This window comes from Sander lucioperca, chromosome 8 (genome assembly GCF_008315115.2).
Source record: "Sander lucioperca isolate FBNREF2018 chromosome 8, SLUC_FBN_1.2, whole genome shotgun sequence".
NCBI lineage: Eukaryota > Metazoa > Chordata > Actinopteri > Perciformes > Percidae > Sander > Sander lucioperca.
Window position 1 is genome coordinate 18,064,171 of NC_050180.1, and position 25,713 is coordinate 18,089,883.

At 40.1% G+C, this 25,713-nt stretch overlaps 1 protein-coding gene across 14 annotated transcripts; it reads right to left on the reverse strand.

The window, feature by feature from the left end:
* Positions 1–22,010, reverse strand: pou2f1b (POU class 2 homeobox 1b). Of its 14 annotated transcripts, XR_004898171.1 has the most exons (17): positions 14,762–15,094; positions 14,464–14,529; positions 13,645–13,736; positions 13,146–13,244; positions 12,799–12,894; positions 11,488–11,667; positions 10,418–10,538; positions 10,201–10,292; positions 9,819–9,992; positions 9,447–9,588; positions 8,839–8,993; positions 8,491–8,679; positions 8,170–8,284; positions 7,746–8,055; positions 7,543–7,634; positions 2,649–6,879; positions 1–2,201 (listed from the first exon to the last, which is right to left on the reverse strand). XR_004898171.1 is itself a non-coding variant. In XM_031294540.2 (16 exons), exons 1-16 carry the CDS (start codon positions 21,964–21,966, stop codon positions 6,608–6,610), a joined length of 2,241 nt encoding a protein of 746 aa, XP_031150400.1. In that variant the 5' UTR covers positions 21,967–22,001; the 3' UTR covers positions 3,320–6,607. The 14 variants fall into 14 exon arrangements, 13 of the variants coding, with proteins under 13 accessions (XP_031150400.1, XP_035860577.1, XP_035860574.1 ...); XM_031294540.2 differs by lacking the exons at positions 1–2,201; positions 14,762–15,094 and adding an exon at positions 21,921–22,001 and having other exon boundaries at positions 3,320–6,879; XM_036004684.1 differs by lacking the exon at positions 1–2,201 and having other exon boundaries at positions 3,320–6,879; positions 8,491–8,676; positions 8,839–8,984; positions 14,762–15,098.
* Positions 22,011–25,713: the final 3,703 nt, after the last annotated feature.

Genomic DNA, 25,713 nt, shown 5'->3' on the forward strand with positions numbered 1-25,713 from the left:
TTTTTTTTTTTGTCCTTGTAGTCAGATCGGGGCAGTGTCCCTCAGTGTTGTTGTCCATGATGGAAATCAGGGCTTTTTACATTAGAGTCCTGGAAAGACAATTATTTTCAGGCTGCAAAATAAGAAAAAGGGAAATACATCGTGGACACATTCCTTTAGATGAGCCCAAGCTTTCCAACACGAGTAGTAAATGTCTTAAAGAATGCAGTTTTGAGATACACAGAAGTAATATGTACATGGTTGGCTTTTTTTTCTTCTTTTTTTCCTCATTTTTCCTCTTGGTGAAAGCCATGGTCACTTGGGCTGTGAACTGATAATCACACACAACACACCCAAAAACATACAAAAATACTATATCTTTAACCTACCAAGAGTAAGACAGTTCTGCAATAAGTTCCATGCTGTGACAGAAAAAAGATTACAACAAACAAACAAGAAACAGACGCAAAGTTTTTCTCAGAAATATACCAAAATATACATCTAAGCTTTGGAATTACTGAGGCTAGGAATAAAGCCAGTGCTGGGTTTGTCTCTTAATACACATGCTGCAGGGTGGAAGGGAGAGAAACACAGAGAAAGACACAGGACAGAGAGATATCTTTGGTATCTGCATTTGTCAAAAGTTAAATATTTGGATTTTTGCTTTGGGATAGAGCTTGTGAGGTCCTACAACCTCACATGGAGTAAAGCATTAAACAAAGTGTCACTGAAGCCCGTCGGCCAGAGGTCTAAGCCGGAGGGACACAGTCCATGCAGAGTGAAGGACCATGATGCATAGTGTCACAACTGATCAGAGTCTGTAGTGAAGAGACGATGTCAAAGGAGAGAGCAGAGTAGGGGGAAAGGGAGGAAGAGGAGGAGGAGGGACACAGCAGTGAGTTTTAGCAACCGCAGGATGTGTATTCCTGGAGACAACAGGGTAAATGTCCTGGGACTATACAGTGTACAGGTGATGAGGAAGATACAGAGACACTGTGAGAGGCAGGATCAGCATTTTTCAACACAGTCCTTGAGAGAGAGGGAGAGAGAAATAGTGGAGGGGAAACATCCTACAGCGCTCAAGACAGACAAAACATACAGAGTCCTGAGCATGTACAGTGTGCACAGGATTTACCCTCAGTGTGTATTAACAAACATCACCCAGCTACCACCAGATTCGTTCGTGTCTGTCGGAGAAGCCCGCTCAGCCCCTGTTCAACCCCCCTCCCCCCCCTCCGATCCCCGCCCACAGGCACTGTAACCGCCGCACTGACAGGACGCCGGAGTGTTTCCGGGGCGGGATACATTCACATGCAATAAAAAGCAAACTCAGATGAATTGAGGACTTGGGTGAGGGCGTGCAGCCGGGATTTGATGCTGAGCAGTGAGGCAGGGATGGGCCGAGAGAGGGGTGTCGTTCATATACAATCAAGTTAGAAGTCTTTGGTTAATGTTGGTACCACAGGAAAGCGAGAGCGGGCTGCAACAGCACACCGTCATGTGGTAAGACATGTACATACCTGTGCTCGGTCAGTGTGAAAACAAAACTCAAAAAAAAAACAGGATTGTCAAACTTAAAAGTGTTCAAACATGGAGGGGTCGTCTATTCGTATAACAGACAGTAATGGAATACAATACACTAAAATAAATTTAAATCTCAAGTTACAACAGATCATTTCTATCCGATGCTGAAAAATACATCAGTGTGCAGCATAAAAACACCAAATTGTTAAAGAAAAAAAAACAGCAGACATTCATGAGAACTGGTATGTATTCTGTACCCCCCCTTGTGGTGGCTTTTACTACAACCCTTCACTAAGTACAGGTATGAACGGGCTTCTCCACTGACACAAGTTTGTGTATTTTCATCTTCTTTTTTTTTTGTGATTTTTTTTTTTTTAAACATTTTTATTTTTTTTATTTTGTAAGTAGATTAAAGCAGGTTTCACTCAGTCTTGAGTTAGAAATGAGGTATACAACAGCTCCTTTTGCCTTAGCTGGTGCTCTACACTTCCTTTGTCAACGTTAACAACCGGCAAACCAGTGTGGTGGATCGACAAACTACAACTCGATGCTTGGCTGATCCACAAGAGCATCTTGAAATCTAGGGGATCACATAATGAAACTAAAGCATTAAAGCAAAGCCAGTCGCAAAAAGACTGTCAGTTGAAAGTATATTAAGATAATTAGTAGAGATGAAATAGTCAAACTATGACCACAAACTAGGCCTGCACGATAAATCGTTATAAAATCGCGATCTCGATTGACCCCGTCACGATTTAATTTTTAAATGACTTCTTTTTTTTCTCCTTCAATTAATTTATTGAAAGCATTTGACATTGACATTAACATGTTTTAATTATGTAAAGACATGTTCAAGGAGTTCAGATAGAGCCTGTATCAGGGCCATATTTAGTTCAATGTGTTATATGTCACTATTTTTGGTAGCCTACTGTACTTAAATGGTCAGTATGTACTTTATTTTCTTTATTCATTGAAGCCTCTATGTTTACAGGCTTGTGGTGATGCGCAATGTGCTATTGGTGCCAAAAGAAATCTATGTTTGGTACTGCCACTTACAATTGTGGCAGAGAATCGTGATATCAATTCTAAGCTAAAAAAATCGTGATTCATATTTTTCCCCCGAATCGTGCAGGCCTACCTACCACAAACGGTAGTTTTTTCCTTTATAAACCATAAACGGGCTCGCTTTAAGGCTTCAGCTAATCAGCAGAGACCCCCCTCTGGACAAAAACAAAAATTAGTACTCTCATGTCTCACCATTTCTTTTAAAACTCACTCTCAAACACCTGCCAGAAGATGGAAAAAAATGCACCATAATGGTTTGCAGACTGCCCTCCCTATTCTCTCTTTATAAGACACAAACACGCACACATCCACCTGCTGGAATTATTAGTAAAGCTTTTCTCACAGGTATCCTCAACCTGTCTGAGTCGCACCTAAAAAACAGGTAGCAACATAATCATCCCACGCTCCAAAATGCCCAAAGTACACCATTTTGTTTCAGTGAAAACAATGCACCAGGTGAGCTCAACGCTCAAGCTCTCTCACACGCACAACAATGCTACAATGCTCATGTCTTCTACGTAACAATAAGGCATAAATGATAATGTTAATCTTCTTTGTCAAACTAAGAAAGCCAGTGATCTTGCCCTCTCACACTATACAAAACAATTAAAGGCATAAAGTATATATAAAAAAAAAAATGATTGTTAAAGACAGCACAACAAATCAAGTCCACAATGACTCAACCAAAATAAAACAATAACAATGTATTCAAAGACTAAGATCAGATACTTCAGAGTCAGGAGCGCCTAAACAAAAACTTCCTGTTGAAAAGACCTCGCAGATACACGACAGACGCAGGTGTCAGCAACTTACGCACCACCGAGGCGTGGTCTCAGATTTCTTCTCTTATTTTTTGGTCTTGTCAGTTCTCAAAGAAAATTTGCTTTTTTGCAATAATAAAAAGGAAGATTTAGGGGAGATTTTTCTTTTTTTTCCAAGTAAGCATGATAAACACTACATTCAATCTTGATAACATACTGGTTCAAATATAAAATATGAATATCTTACACGTGTTTATATATATATTTATATGTATAGAATTAAGAAAAGATCGTTTCTCTAATTCTTAAGTCTTTCCTCAGATAAATATTTCAGTAACATCCTATGGTGCCAATGGCAACTGGTTCATCTTGCTAGCACATGTTCAACTCTTTAGTAACTACAAATAGCACTGGAACAGGACTGAGTCCGATAGGCCCGTTGTGGCCTTAAAGACGGGGAAACCAGCAAACGTGAGCAGACAGACACCCGCCTAGCTGCAAAGAGAAAGGCTTTTACTTTGGCAAGAAGGATCTCAAAATAATATTTAAACCTGGAAATACCCCATAAATAGTAGTACTAGAAAATAGCAGTAGTAGGTTGTCCTTTTATGTATGGTTCCTATGTATGGTTCATCAGTATAAAATTTGAATGGCAAGCCAGACAGTTCTTATACATTCTACACTGTTCTATACACAGAAATGCCTAAAGGTGAACCTTATGTTTAAGTGCTGCTGAGGTATATTCAGTCAAAATAATTCAAACAGAAAAGAAGTACACAAGAGGATAACATGGACAGATTTCACTGCTAACAGCCTCAGTGATCTAAACATCACCGTGGTATTTTAAATTTGTTATTTTTAAGCAGCAGAACAATTCTACTTTTTTACGTGGGGTTTAGTTGAATGTGTAGCACAGTACTTAGCCCAACACTGTGTTGAGTAAGATACTTTGGCAGGTTTTGAAACTAGTCCACAGACTTTTTAGGAAGCAGCATACTGTTTCATAGCGTGCTGGTTCAAAAATGGCGGTGCTGATAGGAGGTGTATGTTATCTGATGATCCGATCTATGCATTTACATAAGTGAGCCCTTCAGACGGGAGGGTCGAAACCACAAAACCTGACTTTCACAGAGTGTAGTCATAAAGCTATAGGAAAGCATGCAGGGCTCTCAACAGCTCAACACCACCAAGAGTTTCAGCAGCAAGTTGTTAAAGCTAGGTTTCTGTGATCCTTATCCAGCAGCACCAAATCAGGAATATCGGGTATTGACCGAGGTGGGAGAAGAGGAACATAATTTGTCAGCAGTGTGGAGAGTAAAGATCGTCAGAATGGCAACTTGAGTGCTCGAACAGGCACAGAAACTACTGAGGAAAACCACTTTGGTTCAAGCTGTTGTTTTATGGCTGATCATTAGTACAAAACCAAAAACAGAACCTTTCCATGTTGCTTCAGAAAAGTCCAAAACTGCTACCAAAATGTTCAAAACAGATGAAAAGGAAAACAAAGCCATCAAATGGCTGAAAGATCACATGGATCAGTCGTTAGGGAAAAGGCCCCGGCAATAAAAACCAATTTAAAAAAAAAAGAGTAAAAGGAAACTACTTTCTCATGCCCCAACCCACCGATCCCTCTCTTTTTGGTCAGTTGTGCTGCCAATTAAAAAGTTGAGCGATGAGACACTTTTGTCAAATAAAAAAAAAAGAGGTCATCTTTGGAAAATGATCATCAAAATATTGCATTTCTATATTCTGTTGACAATGACAAGAGATTCTGTACTCATAAATATATTGACTAGACTAAGCTACACCGGCTACACACAGCAATTATTTTAACAAATATTTTTGGTATATCTTAAAGTACGTAAGCCAGTCGAATGACTGCAGACACAAAAAAAAGACAGAATTTCATTCCTCCCAAAACAGGCAGACTGCAGCTCATCAATCCAGTTTTTTTTGGTACAGATACTGTGCACAAGTAGATACGACGGTACTACTATTAAAAGAAATAAAACAAAAACACAATACAATAACCCCATCTAGCCAATGCCGCCATACATTTGGTATGATCACCATGCCCCCTGACTAGTCTTCCCCAAACAGACCAGTCAGCCACTGAGCCTTGTGGATCATGCAGTTACTGAACTCTCAGCATCTGCCTGAGCTGTAGACAACACATGCAGACCTCTAGTTTCTAACTCTGAACCCAAGCATAATGTACACTTTTCCAATGGACCACCATCCAAAACAAATCACTCTTTATCAGACACGGGACTGCATGACTCTTTATAAAGCTCTCAACACAATGTTTCAGTCATTTTCTATCAGTGTCTAGAATCCGCAGCGAGAACGTCATTTTACAAAAGCTTGGGGGCTAGTCTGCCCCCGCAGCAAAATGTAAAACTCAGTGTTTCCAGAAAGAGAGACTCAGAGAGACGCATCTTGTCCCTCTGACCCTTAAAGCAATGATAACCTTTATATCGACCACTTATTACTTGTTTTTAAAGCCTTATAACCACGATTAAAAGTTGATAGTTGAATCTTAACTTAATATTAGACTTACAAAGTTCTGAAAATGTCAACAACAACAAAAATAGACAGCAAAGGTAAAGAAGAAAAGTCTCTACAATTTAACTTTGATATGATTTACGCCAAGGCCTGTCCAAAAAAACCCAAAAGAGATAATTAAAGATGGGGTGACACACAAATCCCCATTAGTGATAATGAATATTGTGAAATTAGTAGTAAATCAGTTTAGTTTGAATGTTAAAAGAGCAAAATCTTAAAGTTTTTGGTTAGAAGTAGTTTAGCAGTTTTTTCAGAAAATTCTGACCTGGAAATAGGAGGAGATATATATATATATATATATATATATATATATATATATATATATATATACACACATCTACAAAATGTGAATATCTTGATGGTGCCGAGGATATTTTTCTTCCTGGACGCTTTTCAAGGTTCATGAGGAGCGGCAGGCCAACAGCAGTGTCCATCGGGCTACTGTTTGTGGGAAAATAAACATCCAAGAATCATAAAGGAAAAAACAGGAAACACTAAAAAATAAAAAGTCAACCTCAACCTCATTTGAGGTTGTTTTCTTTTTGGTGGCAGCAAAAGGATTAAATAATAATAGATACAATAGAAAGAATGTGGGGTGGTTAGTGAAGCGCAGAGCCTATATCAAACGACCTCCCTATTCCTTACATGGTGTGAAAGGAGTAGTGCACGACATAAGAAATAGGGCGTTAATTCAGGATGCAGCCTGACTGGCTTCATTGAGCCTTGGAGGCAGTGGTAATGGTCGAAGCTTGCACAGGCACAGTAGCCTTGGTTGTTTGATGATGAGCATCAGCAGTGACCTGCAGCCCCCCCGCCCCGGCCGACACCAAGCTGACGGGGTTACTGGTGAGCAGCGACAGGTTCTGGGGGTTCAGGAAGAGCGGTGTGGTCACCAGGTTGGGCGTGTTACCAGCAGAAGTGTTAGCGAACAGCAGGTTGCCGCCATCCAGAGAAGTGATGGGGATCGTGCCGCCCGATGCCAGAGCTGTGGAGGAGATGGAACAGTCAATATGTGTTTAGACGGAGAGCGTGGGAATGAGATGGTCGACAGTGTGTGGAGGACCAAACCTGCCTTATGAGTCAAAATGTGAAATAATTAAATTAAATTAAAAAACACAAATACTTTATACTATTTATTATCTCTCAGCAGGATTATACCCCCTTCCACTGAAGTAATTTTCTCTCAGCACAATTAACCTCATGGGCGTGGCCTGAATTATTTTTACTCTCAATATGCAAATGCATTGTGGCCTCATTCAATTTTTGCTTTAATTAAACAAATTGTACGAACAATGTGTTATCATAATAAACCCATGATGAATTTTCTTCTTTTTTATTATTTTATTTGTACATGCTATAGATATGTTATTTTGTTCATTTATAAACTCAATTTATTTGGCCACTTTATTTACTGATTCATTAATTATATATAATAATAATAGTTCCCTAATGAGTCAGGTTTGCTCCTCCATACCAAAAGGTTTTCAAATATAATATAAAAGAGGTCTATTTGTATTCTTTAAATTTAATAAGTAACCATCACCACATGCTCTGCAAGGCAAACAATGTTAGTTTGAGCTTCTAGTTCATATATATATATATACACACAAAATGGAAATATTTGCAAAGGAGAATTGAATATACTTACATTGATACACACCTTGGATGGTAGCCAAGGTGTTGTTGCTCATGAAGGCAGGACTACCAAGGCCACCAGAAGTCAGACTGAGCAGGGCCCCCCTGGACACACAGACAAGATCATTTAGATCAATAGAGAAGACACCTGAACACCTGAGTAAACTCCACAGAAGTAATAACCAGAGGCCTCGTTTAAACATAACCTATACTAACCCCGGAGCAAACTGGGAGGACATCAGTCCTGGGTTGAGCCCAGCAGCAGCAGCAGCCATAGCAGCAAAGCCGCTGGGTAACTGGGCCCCCTGCAGCGCCGCAGACAGCCCTGACGGCGTCACCATCAGCTGACCCGTCCCTAAAGTGGTGGCGATGGATGTCGGTGCCTGGGTGACGATGGTTTGCGCCTTGCTTTCTGTCGAAGAGTGAATAGTCGTTGGCGACGGGCTCAAAGATGGAGAGCAGGCCATAGTAATCATAGGTGCAGTGGATATGACGGACGCAGTGTTTGTGCCTCCAACTGTCGTGCCTTTGAGGGAGCGTGGGGAGAAAACACAAGTTAACCTTAAATTCAATTATTATGTGTGATTAGACACACATGTCCATTAAGGCAAACACACATGTCAAGCACACCCATACACACCTGTGAAAGACAAACCGGAGACACTGGTGCTGGTGAGAGGCATCACTGGGTTTACAGTCAGAGTGGTGGGTGTGTTAATAGTTGGACTGCTCACAAGGCTTGCTGTGCTGGCCACCTGGGCAAAAGAATAAGAGGGAGGGTTGAATAAGCTACTGTCTTAAGATTGTCATTTAGCTACAGCTACAAACAAACATAATTAATCTCTTGGCATTGTAGCAAATTCCAGAGAACAAATAACAAATCCAGGAACAGAACAGAGACTGAAAAATCTAGAAAACAGTCCTTGAAGAATCACTTAAGTGTGAGTGTGTCCATCCTTACCAAAGGGCTACTGGGGGTAAAGATGGTTTTGATGGGGGTGCCGCCTCCTCCACTGTTGCAGCTGCTGGGGGGGTTAATCCTCTTCTCTTTCTGTCGGCGATTGCAGAACCAGACCCGAATCACCTCCTTCTCCATGTTGAGCTGGTCAGCGATCATGGTGATCTCTTCAGAGGTAGGTTTTTGGTTCTGCTTGAAGAGGGCAAAAAAACCGGAGATTCCCTGTGAGCACTAAGGAGCCGATCGTCTTTAACATTATACATTTACATATTTTACTATTTAAACACTTAATGGCAGGCTAAAACTTAATTTTAGATCAATATTGTTAACTTCAGGAATATGAGTTATAACCTCCAGAAAGCTTTTTTCTAAGGCCACTCGGATGTTGGTCTCAATACTGGTCCTCTTCTTCCGTCTGCGGTTGATCCCCTCTATGCCCATGCCTGGGGAGCACAGGGCACTGGGGCTGGACAGGGCCTGGTCAGATGTCAGGTTCTCTGCACAAACAGCACCGACACAAAGCAAGGGAAGAGAGGTAAAGACAAGGCACTGTAAAGTCACACAACCCAAGCTGCCCTTTGTCAGTCACACAAGACCAATACAGATGTGAGGAAAACAAAGAATGGTAACACTTTATTTGAAGGTATCTACATAAGAGTGACATGACAGTGTCATGAACACATGGCACTGTCATGACACAGTCATGACACATGAACCCTAACCCTAACTCTAACCCTAACTTGTCATGACAAAAACCGAATGACACTTACTAAAAGAAGCGTTGTCATTAACGTTTATGACTTGTTTATAATGTTTATGATACGTTCGTGACAGTGTCATGTCACTCTTATGTAGCTACCTTCGAAACAAGTGTAACCCAAAGAATAAATATGCAGAGCGATGCCTCATGCCATGTGCTTCTGTATCACTTATTCAGGTTTCAGGGGTCAGGGACACACCTGCATCGTTGAGCCACTTCTCCAGCAATGGCTTGAGTTTGCACATGTTCTTAAAGCTCAGATTCAAGGCCTCAAAGCGAGAGATGGTAGTTTGGCTGAAGTCGTTTCCATACAGCTTCCCCATGGCCAGGCCAACATCGCCCTGGAGAATGGAGGGAGACAGAGAAACATGAAAAATGGTAATCACAATCATTTTTTCTCACAGCAAAGATACACCAATAATATGAGTTAATTATTGGTATATGCACCATGAATTTGAGGATGAGAATATCTACAGAATTTGCAAAATAATACTATATATACTACATAGAATTGCAAATCTAACAATCAGTGAACCTTTGAGGATCAATCTATTCAGTCTTACACACACACCTGCGTGAAGCCCAGTTTGATACGCCTCTGTTTGAAGGTCTTGGCAAATTGTTCCAGTTCCTCCAGATCGCTAGGCTCCTCCATAGTGGGGGTATCCAACCGTTTGGGTGGTGTCTGACTGTGGGACAGGGACTGAATAGGTGTGGCTGCTGTTGTGCGGGTTGGAGTGGCAGGCTGCAGAGAAAATATAAAATGTGATTGTTATTTAGGGATTAGTCGGTAAATGGAATATGTAGAAGAATACAAAAGTGGTAAATAAATTGCACCAAACAAATGTGTGATGTTTTTGTGTTCACACATCTGGATTACAGCGGGAAACACGTTCAGAACCGCCAGTATAACTGAAACACATTTTTGAGAGTTTGCTTGCATCACAACCAACCTGAGTTGCAAGGGTGATGCATGGTTGAGTCGGCAGGAGGTTAGCTTGGCTTTGAGGTAGTTGAGTTAGAAGACTCTGGGCTTGCAATATGCCTGCAGGGTGAAAGACATGGGAGTTGAGATCAAAAAAAGAATGCTTAAATAACAATCAAATACTTGGAATACATCGCTGTTCTTAATTCTGCATGCAAATCTAACAATGCATGTGTTTTACTCACCCTGTTGGCCATGCGGTGTCTGTGAGATGATGAACTGAGCGGGCTGCAGTTGTGTGGCGATCGGGTGGCCAGGCTGCACCAGAACAAACTGAGGCAGACTTAAATTCTGCTGCTGTAGCTGCTGCAAGACACATAACACAAGTTTAGCTGGGGCACCAATACAACTGTAAAACAAACATACTAATTTAGTTTGTTGTCAGACTATACCATCAATTACAATATTGTCTTTGTCAAAAAGGGTAAACAATTAACCGAATAAATAATATATCCCAACCAATGTTGAATGTTGATTTGTATTTATTTATTTGCAGTAACATAGTTCAGTACGGCTGTGTTTATTAAGGAGGAGTTCTTTAGTTGATAATCAGCACTCCTATTTATGTAATAGTTAGTCTAGTCTGAAACCAAACAGAAGTTATTTATATTTTATTATTAATGCCATATTATCCACATTTCAGTTAGTGAACAGCTGCCTCATTTGCCTCCAGAAAGACAGTCAGCAGCAGATTCAAGTACTAAAAAAAGTCATATGCTCGTCTACTACAGACTCCTCATCTACATCATAAGTATTCTCTGTTTGGAACCATTGTTCAAATAAGATACAGTATGTTCAGAAACACCTAACCCTAGAGGTTTATATTTACTGCAAATAATTTCACAAAATACAATAAATACTAATTCAAATTATTATTATTATTATTATTATTATTATTATTATTATTATTATTATTAGACATTTATAAAGCCAGATGTAAACTGTCTCGGTTTAGGTTTTAACACAGAATAAATACTTGGCCATACCAAGAATTTATACGGTACATAACCCTAATACAGTGTTTTCACCATCAATCTTCTCATGGGTTTTTTAATCAAGTTAAAATTACATATACTGTAAGTCCTGTATTGCTTTGGAAACTAACTGTGGAAATCATTCCACTAAAACAGGCTGTAAGTATCTAAATCAGCTTCAGTATAAAAACTTTTAGGGCTGCGAGTTTACATACAGAGAGTTTTGATATAATATTCTTTAAGGATTTGCAGAAACAGAAACACGGGTGATTGTGTCTTACAGAAGCGATCTGGATGGGCTGTGACAGGGGCAGCTGGGTAATGGGTGTGGCTGCGGAGGCCGAGATGCTGGCCCCAGTGGTGTTGTTCTGCTGGTTAGCTGAATGCTGCACGGCTGCAGCCAGGAGTTGAGCTTGGGCCTGCTGGATCAACATCTGCTGCTGCGCTGGGGTCAGGGTCAACTGAAGAGCCAAGAGACAGAGACAGAGACAGACATGGGCAGACAGACAGAGAGACAGAGGGACGCAGTAGTGATAAGAGGTCAGAGAGAGAGAGGGGAAGATAGAAAAAGTAAGTAGCGGTTGGCAAATAAGTTTTATGTTGTATCATAGAGATCGGATGAGTTAGTGTTGTCACGATACTTGAGTTTTGGCTTCGGTTTGGCTATCCATGAACTTTAATATCTGACGTAAAGATAACTACGACAATGCCGCAGGGGGATATTACAAAAACGTGTGTTGCATAAAAGAGTGGTGACACATTTTACACACGTTGGCCAGGAATACGTCTTCATCAAGTGCAATAAATTAAACTCTTAATTTATCCCTGCCTTGCTCCAGTATTATCAACAACAACTGGACTGCAATGTTTAATGCTGTGCCAACAGTTGTATAAATTGCTGCTTTACTGTCATGAACTAGGCCGCAGCTCTGTCTATTCCGATTTCCTCTTTTGAAATTGGTTATTATTCCAATTTGTATGAACACACCCTTACAAACAATGGAGAAGTGGGGTCACCATCACACTAAATACTGACTGTTTATCCACATGTCTCTATTGAACTTAACTTTTCACAAAAGGTGTCAAAGTAGTTTTGAAGCCGTCGTTATCGTGGCAACACTAGTATGAGCCCAGACAGGAAAATGGAGAGAAGACTCATGCAGCTTAGCAAAGGCACAAGTGCAAATGAGAATGTTGATGTCATGTTTAAAGTCAAATCCACATGCACAGTAAACACTCCCGCATAGCATAATAGCAGCCGCATTCAAGTCAGTCGGTCTTTTTAACTACAGTATGGCCTCAAGAAGAACATGGGTGGATATGGAATGTTTCATGTGGTTGGCCTGACAATGAGTGCACAGACACATCAAGGCTACGTCCAAACCCATCCCTCCATTTTCTGTAATGGAAGAATTTGGACATAGCCGAACAACCACTGAGATGAACAGGCAGACACAGAAGCCACAGAATCAGGGCAAGCGATCATTTCATCACCCTATCTTTCATTCAGGGTTGATCATGTCGAGGTATTACCCCAGATGCATGGCTACGACTAGGTTTTAACTAAAGCAGTGAGGCAACAGGCGACTTACTCCTGCAATCTGTCCCCCGGCCAACATTAGCTGGGTTTGAGGCAATACGCTCTGCTGGACGGAGGTCGGAAGAGCACTCGAGTCTTCCGACTTAGACTAGTGGAGGTGAAGCAAAGAGTGAGGCTTAGAGGAAATCTTCCTACAGGTGTAACTTGAGCATTGTTGACAGCATAAGGTCAAATAAGTCTCTTAATTTCATATCATAGTTGTTATCATAAAAATAACAATAAATGTTTTAATTGAAAGCAATTTGAAAGGATGTGTAATTCAGATAAAAAGAACAGTCTAAATAAAATAAGTGTAGGTAAGACAAAAAAATACAACGAAACATGAAATCTCTGTGCTACCTGAGCAGAATTTTGAGAATGAGCCTTTAGTCTTTGAGCAGAGAGAGGGATTTGAATTAAAAAGGAAGTGAGAAATTGGGTATTTAAATGTGCTGCAGCCTTCAGAGACAAGAAAAGTGAATGGGAAGGGAGGGGAGAGTTGAGATGCTAATTAAAATAACTGTTATGCAGTGCATGTAAATTCTGCATAGATTTGCATATTCTCCGCCATCTGTTTCCGAGCAACCGCAGAGCAGCTAATTAGCATACAGGGTTGATTAATCTGCCGTGTTGCCAGGCGACACAAGGAAAGACTGGCTCATTTAAATGAACTCCTTCTGCTTGTGCACATGTGAGAGCAGATGCGCAAACCTCTGTTCAAACTTCCGACTTTATTTCATTGCAAAACTATAACTAAGATGTTTCACAACACAAAAACATTATCTGTAGGACACCTGCTCCTTATATAAAAATAGGACAACAAAAGGTAAAGTGTGTGATGGTGTGCATCATGTGTTACCTGTTGGAGGAGGGCTTGTGCATGTGCATTAGTGATTGTACTGGTGGTTGGCACCATCTGCCTCTGAAAGTCAAACCCATTGATTTGGATTCCTGAGGACAGAAATACAGTTAATGAAACGTGCTGTCAGAGGAACAGAGAAGGTGTTTATTATTGTGGTTTAACTGGCAACATAATCTCCGCTGTTATTGGTTTAACACAAAAATGAGGAACACAATACTAGAAGCCCAATGTGAACCTGTAGAAGCATACTTAAGGAGGACATACTGCTGTCAGGTGCAAGAAAAAACATATTTTTTTAAAAAGGGACAGCATATGTAACTGTGATGGTGACCCCCCCAAAAGATGTTACACATCTGCATACATTTGTTTGAATGCAGGTTGGTAAATCACAGAATTAAATATTAACACTATGGGCTTAAACAAAAAATTGCAAGCATTAATGTTTAGCTTAATTCAGCCTTACACAATAGGATTATAAGATGAGCATTGAATCTACCATGCTAAGTTTGATCATTCGTATCACAGAATCACTGAGACAGAGCAAATTAGTGTGATATTCAATAGGCACAAGTGAGGGAAACTGCTCTGAGGTAAACACTTCATTTGACAAAGAGGACTGCTAACAAGGATTTTGGAAAGCTGCCATTTTTTTTTTTTTTTAATGAGTCAATAATACAAAGTAGTGAGCTTTTCCTGATTTGTACTGCAAAGATTTTCATTTTTGGTGTGAATTTGAAACCTGTTGAATGAGGTAAAACTCTGCACATCCTGATTTAAAAAAAGTAACAAACACAAGAAGAGCTGGAAGTCACTCACCGGTGTTCCCGTCACCACTTTCCATTGCACATTTAGTAGTTTCTGACTGATTATTCACTTTAGCATCTGGGAGACAGACAGAGACAGATAGTGAGACAAACTCACACCCACTGCCAGTAAAAACATGACAACCCTGTCTCAATGATTTGAGGAGTGCTCTCACTTTTGTCACCTGAGTATATCCCATACGTGCATGATATTCCTATTCTGCAGTAACAGTAATCTTCCATGTCACACAAGGACGCCAAGCAACAACAAAAACCAACTGAGCTTCATCACAACCTCATCAAAAACTCACCCGCTCTTGCCCCACCTGTGTTTTCCAGCATGGTTGCAAAACCTATCATGGAAAATTGCCTTCGCCGGGCAAACCCACAGACAGGGCGTCCAGCACTCGGTTCCTCCTCCCACTCCTGCCTCTCTTCACTCTCCAATGGTCAGCAGGGAGCGGAGTTCAATACAACCAGAGCTACACACAGACACAGTGGCACTGTCCACCGCACAGTTCACTGAACAACACTGGGATACGCACACTGGGAAAGCCAACAGGGTTTAGGCAAACAGCTCTCCTTCCCTCTCTCTCTCTTCACTCTTTTCTTTTCTTATAGCGCTGCCCCTCTCCCTTTTTCGTGCCTACTTTGCACTCGCTCTCCCTCCCTCCCTTCCCCTCGCTCGTGTGCCAAGATTGTCTGTACTTCTGAAAAAGTTAAACCTCTCCCTCTCTTGCTGGAATGAAACAAACGACAAGTGCAGCTGGCAGCCTCCTTCCCCCCCCCTTTTCCTCCAACTATAATGAAGCATAATCAGTATTCAGCTGATTAAAGCCGTATGCAAATCTGCCCCTGCCTCGTTAGCAATGCAAGGCTTTGAAGTCCTGCGAGCGACGCATTTCACACCGGGCTCTGAAAGCTTTCTGCATAATTTAAACCCCTATAAATATTTATCAGCTCATTAGCATATTAATTGGATGGCTTTTGGAGGACGATAAAAAAACAGGGGAATAAGGATGACACAGAGAGGGGGAAAAAAAGTGCTCAAACTAGCACTTGGCGCAGAACAGGGAGGGGAGGCAGCAGCACAAGACCAATTATTGCGTGAGTCCACAGCTAAAAAGTAATTAGCTAAGAGCAGGTAAAGGTCTGACGATATCCCAGAATGCAATGTGAGGCCTGTCGGCAGTGGTCTTGACATGTTAGCAAGGCGGACTGCATTAATAGAACGTCTAAGACTACTCGTTCCGAGTATCTCCAGGAGTCATGGAGACTGGGCCTAACTACTAAAAAAGGGGGGTCTGTGGTATGAGTGGGAGGGGGACTTGCTCAATCGGAAATAAATAACTCCACATTAATCCCCCACAAGCCTGTCATTACTGCTAGACCCCCTGTGGCTAAAGCATTCCTCAGCGAGCGACTACAGAGAGTGGGTGGTGGGCTGTTGCTGTCTATGTTTATGAAGTGTTTGGGGATTAGCATATTTAGATTAGCTTTACATTCCATTAGTATTTCATTTTGGAGCCCTTTTTAAATTAATTTCCAGCGTGCTCTAAGTCGTCCAAGAGTTAATACAGCGGGGAAACGGCACTGCTATGGTGATGCACAGGTGTCCAGTGAATCAGAATGACTGGGTAGGAATGCATGGCTGTATTGTAGTCTACAGGAGCTTAACTTGAACTGCTCCTGCATAAAGCTTTAATCAACTTCTTCACTTATCCCGCTGCCTGGACCAAGAGCATTTAAATAATGGATGACCAGATCAAACAATGCAAAGAGGGCAGGGTCGCGTTAACATAGTACGTACTGAAAAACAATCAGACCTTTATCAGCAGCATGAGAACATGAGGGGCACATCTTAAGTCACTAAGTAATGTTGGCAGCTGTTGGTAAACAGCAGTGTACTTTTATGACGAACAACCAGAGACATTAAACCAGTGGTTCCCAATATTTCTTTCATTTTCCCCGAAATGTCCTGTCAAATAAGTTCAAATAGGCTACTCCTTCATCAACACCACTCATGTTCCAAGTGTGTTAGTTTGAACTGATTATAAACAGGATGTTTTCTAATATTATTAAATAAGATTTTGTCGACAAACAGTTCAAAAATTACATAAAGTTATATATTTACATATACATATTTTTCTCGGTTTCCTTTTTAGTGGGTTTGGCTAAAAATGGCACTATTATCACTTGGTGTGACAGGAGCTAGATAATTCAACCACTTCCCCCTTATTTTTAGATCTCTATTTCTACCTTTCTGCTTGCATGCTACCTGAGTTTCACAAACTCTGACCCACATTAGTGATGTAAAGGTGTTATAACTGTGCAACAGACTTATTGTAGCTGGTAGTTTATTGATTATTCTTTTTTCTATTTGGACTATCTGTTAAGGCTATGAAATGTCAAAAAATACCCACTAAAACCCAAGGTGACACCTGCAAATGCCTTGTTTTGTCGACCAAAGGCCCAAAACCCAAAGATAGTTATTAAGTTCACGCACTGTGATATACACTCACCTAAAGGATTATTAGGAACACCATACTAATACTGTGTTTGACCCTATCCTATCAATATGGGCCAACATTTCTAAAGAATGCTTCCAGCACCTTGTTGAATAAATGACACAAGGAATTAAGGCAGTTCTGAAGGCGAAAGCGATTCCCCCCCCCACCACCACCACCAGCCTGCCCAGTGGTAACAAGACATGACGGATCCATGTTCTCATTCTGTTTACGCCAAATTCTGACTCTACCATCTGAATCTCTCAACAGAAATCGAGACTCATCAGACCAGGCAACATTTTTCCAGTCTTCAACTGTCCAATTTTGGTGCGCTTGTGCAAATTGTAGCCTAATGTTCCTATTTTTAGTGGAGATGAGTGGTACCTGGTGGGGTCTACTGCTGGTGTAGCCCATCCGCCTCAAGGTTGTGTGTGTTGTGGCTTCACAAATGCTTTGCTGCATACCTCGGTTGTAACGAGTGGTTATTTGAGTCAAAGTTGATCTTCTATCAGCTTCAATCAGTCGGCCCATTCTCCTCTGACCTCTAGCATCAACAAGGCATTTTCACCCCCCCAGGGACTGCAACATACTGGATGTTTTTCCTTTTTCAGACCATTCTTTGTAAACCCTAGAAATGGTTGTGGGTGAAAATCCCAGTAACTGAGCAGATTGTGAAATACTCAGACCAGCCCATCTGGCACCAACAACCATGCCACGCTCAAAGTTGCTTAGATCACCTTCTAAAAATTCTTCTTTCCCATTCTGACATTCAGTTTGGAGTTCAGGAGATTGTCTAGACCTGGACCACACCCCTAAATGCATTGAAGCAGCTGCCATGTGATTGGTTGATTAGATAATTTCATTAATGTGAAATTTAACAGGTGTTCCTAATAATCCTTTAGGTGAGTGTATGTCAAAGTGAAGCATCCTAATCCTCACATTTTAAGTTGTGTAACTAGAAAATGTTTACATAATGTTGTACATTATACTCCATACCACTCTCCACTGTTGAACCCTTCAAACAACACAGTTTTTGGTTAAAGTCCAGCTTACTCTATTGTTAACCAAGATGGATCCATTAAAGATGCCACATTACTGTATTACAGAAAGACGGACCCTGCTGTGGAACAATGCATTACACAAATATCCTGCAAAGAGAATTTGAAATAGGTATCTCATTAGCACTGTAATATGGGAAGGCTGGCTGAATACTGCAGAGCCGTTAATGTGAGCAGAGAGATTCAACATGAGACAAAGCCAAACTTAATTAGCACATTCACATTCTGCCCTACCATCTATATTCTTCATCTTAAACACAGAATACATCAAGACCACTTTTCCAAATCTGGACCACTTTGAGCACTAAGCCGGTTTTGGGATGTTCAGGATGTATGGTCACGACAGATAATCTTTCAATTTCAGGAAGTTAATAACCAAAGCAGAATCAGCATGACTATCCAAAGTATTTAAACTAGCTTTTAATACTAATAAAAAACCAACACAATCTGACAACAGATAGTACAAAAAGCAACACTAGACTGAGGCCACAAATGAAGAAAACAGTGCAGTGTAATCTGATGAGGGGTTATGAAGCTAACACCACTGGAAGCTACTGTGGTATCTCTTGGGTGGTCATAAGCCAACTGTCTATAGGCTAGGTTGAAAATCCAATTTAACTAAATTAAAGTGAAGTTTGTAGGGAGTGGCAAGTACAAATATTCAGCTACTTCCAAGTGGTTATCCATGATTCACTACTACAGTTTGATGGTGCAGAAAGCCTGAATTCACATTTAAATTCACCACCTACGAAGTTGATTATGAGCTGGTTATTCATGTGGTGTGTTTTTCACTTTCTTGTAACAGCACTTTTTTCAGATTTTAGCAGATGCCCTTGCTGTTAACTGCAAAACTCTCCCACTTTTGGGCGCCTGGTTAGCTCACCTGGTAGAGCGGGCGTCCATGTATAGAGGTTTACTCCTCAACGCAGCGGCCGCGGGTTCGACTCCGACCTGCGGCCCTTTGCTGCATGTCATTCCCCCTTTCAAATCTAAGCTGTCCTATACAAATAGAGGCCTAAAATGCTCCAAAAAACTCTCCCACTTTTGCCTCATCTATTTAAAGAAGGCACATTATTGTAACTGCAGAACAACATTTTTATTAGACTGAATGTTTAAAGCTGTAGCAAGTTCGAAATTGTTTGTAACATAAAACGCTTTCTTGAAATTCTTGAGTCATCAGGAACAACATGCCAATTGTTACTTGTAAAATGCAAATCTACTTTTCCCAAAACCCCTCCATTTTGTAGATTATCTCCTGTACCCTCACCTGTAACTATAGGTATTTAAAAAAAAAAAAAAAAAGTTGTCCATATTTTTACCTCTTCCAAACGCTTAGCTGACAGGTTAGTATTATTATAGTATTTTTTACAGATAAAAGCCAATCTTCGGCCAAATGTCTGTTTCACCATATTCATAATAGGGCATTTTGGCAAGACAGATCACCAGAAACAAGTAGTTATCTGTTTTGAGCACACCACACAGTTCTGATTAGTTATGATTTTCTTTCTCCACAGTGAAAAAGCTTGTCTGACTGGAGCCTTCTCAGTACTTCGAGATGGCATGTCCTGCATGTATTACTGGGAATGATGCATTATTCATAACAACTGTGTTTACATCAATGAATATTCATGATGGAACTACAAGGCTGAAATGAGGGTGGAACTGAAAAAATGATTAAATGAGAAGTATTATGAGAGTAGTAGACTAAGTGTGTGGATGACAGAATAATTTTGTGTCTGTTCTTCAAGTAGCCCAGTTTAATAAGTACATTTTATATATGTTTAAGTAAGTGAGCCTATCTCCAGACAGTGGATATAAGTTCACAATATACTAAAACTAATTTTCTTGGCTTGGCTTAAAATACAGGATATAATTTAGTATAGCAACATATGTATTGCATATAAACAAATTGCCCTGTAATGTTTTCTCAGAACAATGCAGGGAGGGTATGAATTAAGTGTATTTCTGTCACAAGAAATACAATCTAAAGCACCAGGAGGGCCCAAGACATAATGCTGAATTTTATTATTAAAACAAACCAAGCAGTGGCCGGTTAGTCACTTGGTAGAGGGGGCGCACATATGCAGAAGTTTATTCCTCAACGCAGAAGGTCCAGAGTTCGAGTCCGACCTGTGACCGTTTTCCTGCATGTCTTCCCCCCTCTCTCTCTCCTTTCATATCTCAGCTTTCCTATCAAATAAAGGCAGAAATGTCCCAAAAAAAAAACACAAAAAAAACAACGACAAGCAAACAAACACCAGAACCTGCAGTTCCATTAAACATCCTGTTTTGACTTGCAAAGATAGGTGTAACAACTGCATAAGCTATATACTGAATAGAATACAACAATAGAATACAACAATAGACAACATGGTCCGAGCCAGTCATAGACATCTCACCATCTAAAACACCTTTTCGCTATCTTTTGTGTGAACTGTGAAGTAGGCCTACTAAAAACGAAAAGATTATTGTATGACTAGTTACTACAACAGACTGATTCTTTTAAAACACTAAACTGAACTACACAGAGTTAAAAAAAAATAAATAAATACTGCCATCAAGCTGCGTCTTGCCCGGCCATGAAACCGGCAGAATGAATAGTAAGAATGTCCTGCCTGTTATTATTGTGGCTTTCCGGAAGTGGGCCTCACTACCCCTCCCTGTGCCTTGGGGGGGATACACAGGTACAATCTCTGTATTCAGCACAGAGTAGACAGACTCGGTCAAAACTCCTGCAACAACGAAGGGTATACAAGATATAAACTAAGTTTTCAAAACTGCTCAGTCAAGAGCAATAAAAAGTTGTACAAATAAATAAATATATATTCTAATGAGATGGATTAACGGTTCGCCACCAGCACCAACCCGATGCCAGACTACTCCCACTTCACGTAAAAAAGTGCTCGGCCAAACTTCAATCAAACTGTAAAACTATAACTTCAACAGTGGTGAGGCGAACACAGCACTATTGACATAATTTTTAGTTTAAATAAATGAACGCTAACGTAAAGTTAGCTTCTGAACGACTGGACCAAGTTAGAGGAGGCAGCCAGTTAGCCATTCGGAGGACAACAGTTTTAAATGTGATTAGACGAGGCCATATTTTACAAACACTTCAGTCAATATCGACATCAAGTGTTGACATGCAGTTATTGTGCGGCGCAGGATGAGCTCCAGCTCATCGTCGGTCGATGGGATATGCTGAACTCGCAGTCTGGTTCAGGCAGGCCCGCATGAATAACACAACAGGCTGCTGTGGCTCCACTGCGCCGAGCACAAAAGGCTGAGGGGAAAACGCTCTGCTGCTATAAACCAGGTCGAGCTGAAGCACACCGAGCTAACATCGTGTATTTAACAAAAAGACAGTCTTGCCCCATTTTGATTTATTCCCTCCAAACAGCACTTGAAAACAAACAAGCGCAACCACTGCCCGGCTCGCCAAAAATGAATATGCAAACCTCTTTCAAAAGCTCCAGTGTGTGCATCAACACAAAGCCAAGCGTCAGAAGGCGAGCTAACGCTAGCTGTTAGCAGCCTCATTTCAATCAGATTGCGTTCGTGAAATATCTAAACATGTCATATATGAACCAGAGTCACGTCGGCGATTACTAATAAAATATGCTAAATTGTATTTGTCGACAGAGGTATGAATATGTAGCGGCGTACAGCCGTCTAATCACACAAAGGGGGGAGGCATGTTTCCATGTAATTTGCCGTCGCACTGCAAGAGCTCGTTTCCTCCTCTGTCAAATTACAGTTGGCTAGCTGTGTGTAAACTACAACAGCGCTGGATATCATCCTCATCTATTAGTCAATCTGCGTTTCATCTGTATTCTGTTTATCATAAATTGTTAGTAACACAGTTTGAATATGAGTATGAATATGTAAAATGCTGTAATCATTACCTGGTCCTGAACTCTCATCTTGACTCGCTGCTCCTCCGTCCGCCATTTTGAATATTTAACCCAAATCCCAGCCCTGAGCCTACCAGTGAGACACACACACACACACACACTCACGTGCACGGGCACAGACACGCGCATATAGTGAATGTGTGCGGGGTGTTCTTCACTGTAGCTTATTTACATACTTAAATAATCATCTAACTTTTCTTACACTGTGAATTTCGACTGAAAAGGACATGGGCGGATCCGTAAGATCTAGAGCCAGCTCACAGGTAGGCTACACTGTTGTCTTTGACAACAACAAAATACTTCTTTAAAGTGCTCATATTATGCTTTTTGGCTTTTCCCTTTCCTTTATTGTGTTATATATCTTTTTTGTGTATGTTATAGGTTTACAAAGTGAAAAAGCCCAAAGTCCACCCCAAAGGGACTTACCATCTTACAGAGAAAACACTGTTCACAAACTGCTCCAAACAGCTCTATTGTAGTCCAGCCTTTACTTCCGTGACAAACGTGCGTCACTTTGTAACTTACTAACTTACTAACTGCTAGCATGGCACCCTGTCAGTACCCGATCTGTGCTGCCTGCACAATCCGTCATGCGCATGCGCAAGATGTTCGCGCATGCGCAGATGATACTCCTGTTTTACAAGGATTTACGACACTGCACAATCTGTTCCACGCTTCCGGTCGTAGTTGTAGCGGTCTGCCGTTAGCCTCCACCGGGAAGCTAACGTTAGTTCATAGATATATACTGTTTAGCTAAGAGCTAATTCGGCTAACTGCCAGCTGAGACAGCATGTAATAACTTTAAAAGACCCTCAAAATAAAACCTGAAAATAACCTTTAAAATATATAACAGCTCTTACGTCAGTTCTACTTTACTTGTGCTCATTTAAAATACTATCAATCAATACTTGTCTATTGTTATTACTGTAAACTCTTAATTTAGCTGTAGCCTGCTTTTCCCAGTGTTTAGTTTGAGTTAACGTTATTTTAGACTGAATCAAGCTGTCAACTAGCGGTTAGCCCAATTAGCTGTTAGCTAAACTAACATTAGCTTCCCGGCATGGAACAGATCGTGCAGTTTCGTAAATCCTTGTAAAACAGGATTATCATCTGCGCATGCGCGAACATCTTGCGCATGCGCATGACGGATCGTGCAGATCGGGTACCAACACACTCCTTCATGCTCTGCAACTGACAAGCTAGCAGTACTTACTGCGCATGTGCGACTCCCAACAAAGATGGAACAGAAGTGAGATGCCTCACTCTGTAGCTAAAACAGAGAGCTCAACACACAGGGTGAAAAGAGGAGCTGCAGCAATGTGCAGTACAACAAATATAATGTGTTTTCTGAAAATTAAACCACATGAAGCTATTCTTGTACAACCTCTAAATACAATTATGAACCTGAAAATGAGCATAATATGAGCACTTTGAAATAGGCTACTAGCTATAACATTGTCAACAACGACCTCTGATGCAGAGGCCTGTATTTAAGTGACTCACTACTCAGAGACTAGTCAATTAAAACCGCTCATTTATAAAGCCAGGGGAAAAAACAGAATCTTAAAATGTGTTTCTGACTAGGCTAATGACCCTCAATTTTAATGTGTCATAATTGCATAATTATTATCTTTATCTTAATATTATTTATTATTATATTTTATTATTATTGTTATTCAGACCTAGGCATTGAGTCAGGAATAACGGGGTTATGAGCTTATTGTACCCACAAGAAAATGCAGCATTAGCCAACTCAAGATGCAAACTGACCGTTTTATTTGTGGCTAGACATCTAGGTGCAGAAACATTTAGCTCATTTTTGGACAGACATTTTGATTACATTTAAAGAAGTTTCATCTCCAGAAAGTTTTTAAAATCATACAATCATTTGTTAGAACTTGTTCAATTAATACAAAGGAACATTTGCACCCACTCATAAGGCCAGAAACCAATTATGTTTTAACATCCATCCTTAAAAAAGAAAACACAAATGAGATGATAATGATTGTTAAATGTGTTGGTGACCTCACCTTGACCAGAGAGAAGATATTTCACTTCTCTAATGAAAGGATGTTAAGTTGGGACACATTTCCTTTTATCCCAGCCACTTCCTGCATTTTGCCCATTAATCTGCACTGCATATACTAAGATAACCCATTACATAACATCCCCTTCCTTTATTCACTTACCCCATATGCAGATTAATAGACAGCTCAAAGATGTACATTTTTAAAGGACGGTCTGCACCATTTTTTTTTTTGTGTGTTTAAAGCCCTTTTATTGCAAATCACATATACTCAAGATGATGATTTTACAAACTGAAAGATCCAGAAAAACAATATTAAGCAGACCTTGAGAGGTCAATATTGAATATTCAAGCTCAACATGCCTTCATGAGTTTTGAACACATTTAAAAACTTTTTTAACCTACCTTTGAATGATCTGTACATTTGTATGAATATTGTGTTTTACGACACTATAGGGATCATTATTAATCATTCATTAACTGCTTATGGATGCTTCATAGGTATGGTTATAGTTGTTGATAAATACAGTAATAAATGAAATACAAAATGCAGCCCAATGAATAATAATTCTGTTTTCTTGCATCTGCTTACAACTATTGTATAATCACAGTGAATATCAATTCTGCATTCATTTTTGTCAAAGTTTAAGTATTATTACAAGGTAATGCAATCCGGTATTCTGAAATCAATGCACTTTAGCCGCACAGCCATGCAACAACAGTGTAACACTGACAAAAGTGAATGCAACCAATCGGTTATTGGGGCAGTCCTAAGTTCACTGCATGTCACTTTGTTTTGGTAATTTGAATGATTGCAAATTTGCACCACTAACGTACTACTTTAACTGAAGCAGGTCCTGCATTATTCCCTAATGATGTGGTCCTGTCTTGTATTAGGAATCTGTGTCAAAATGTTGTTAATACCCTTATTATTTTAGTGGAAATTGCGCTTAACATGGTATATATTCAAAAATAAAAAGTCAGAAACAAATATAATAAAATTAACATAGACCAACACACAGAAAACCTGTTTTAATAGTTGGTCTAGTAAAGTTGCCATGTGTAGTCTACTGTGAGCACTGTACTTGATGGGAGGCAACAGGGTACATACGCAACGCATAGAGGTGTTAATAGAGTCTCAACAGATAATGTTTGCCCCAGGGCCTAGGTTGATCTGGCTGTGCTCAGTTTGAGAAAGTCTGGTAATTAATTTCATACCATATAAAAATACATGTAAAAATACATGTAAATTCACTCTCATGGTCCTTGGATTGACCACGAGTAAATGGTTGCCTTTGGATTGGTTATAGTGGTGGCACTTACATTTATTAACAGGCAAATAACAACTTGATTGTGTTGAAGTTTTTCATACTTTATTCAATTCACTTGAAGGAACATTCACCTCATTGTTTTACCTTGTATTTATGAATCAAAGAAGGATTTAAAAACAGTGGTGGAAAGTGACCAAGTACATTTATTCAAGTACTGTACTTAAATGCAAATAAATTGATCTCCTTGTACTTCATTTGGGTATTTCCATTTAATGCTTTTACTCTATTACAATTCAGAGAGAAATATTGGACTTTTTACTCCACTACATTTATCAGACAGTTACTTTTCAAATTAAGATTTACATATAAAAAAAAAAGATTCAGCAAAAAAATCAGCTTGGGCCCTTTGTCATGTTTCAGATGTTTATGATGAGATTGTTTCATTTAAATAACTTTAAATATCATTTAAATAACTTTAAATAACATT

Excerpts from the sequence above, each read along its gene's own strand:
- pou2f1b (XM_031294540.2), bottom strand. The coding sequence starts at position 21,966 with ATGGCGGACGGAGGAGCAGCGAGTCAAGATGAGAGTTCAGGACCAG. Across the intron at positions 14,530-21,920 it reads AGATGAGAGTTCAGGACCAG|ATGCTAAAGTGAATAATCAG; the intron begins GTAATGATTACA and ends TCTGTCTCCCAG. Across the intron at positions 9,993-10,200 it reads GCATCACCCTTGCAACTCAG|CCTGCCACTCCAACCCGCAC; the intron begins GTTGGTTGTGAT and ends TTTTCTCTGCAG.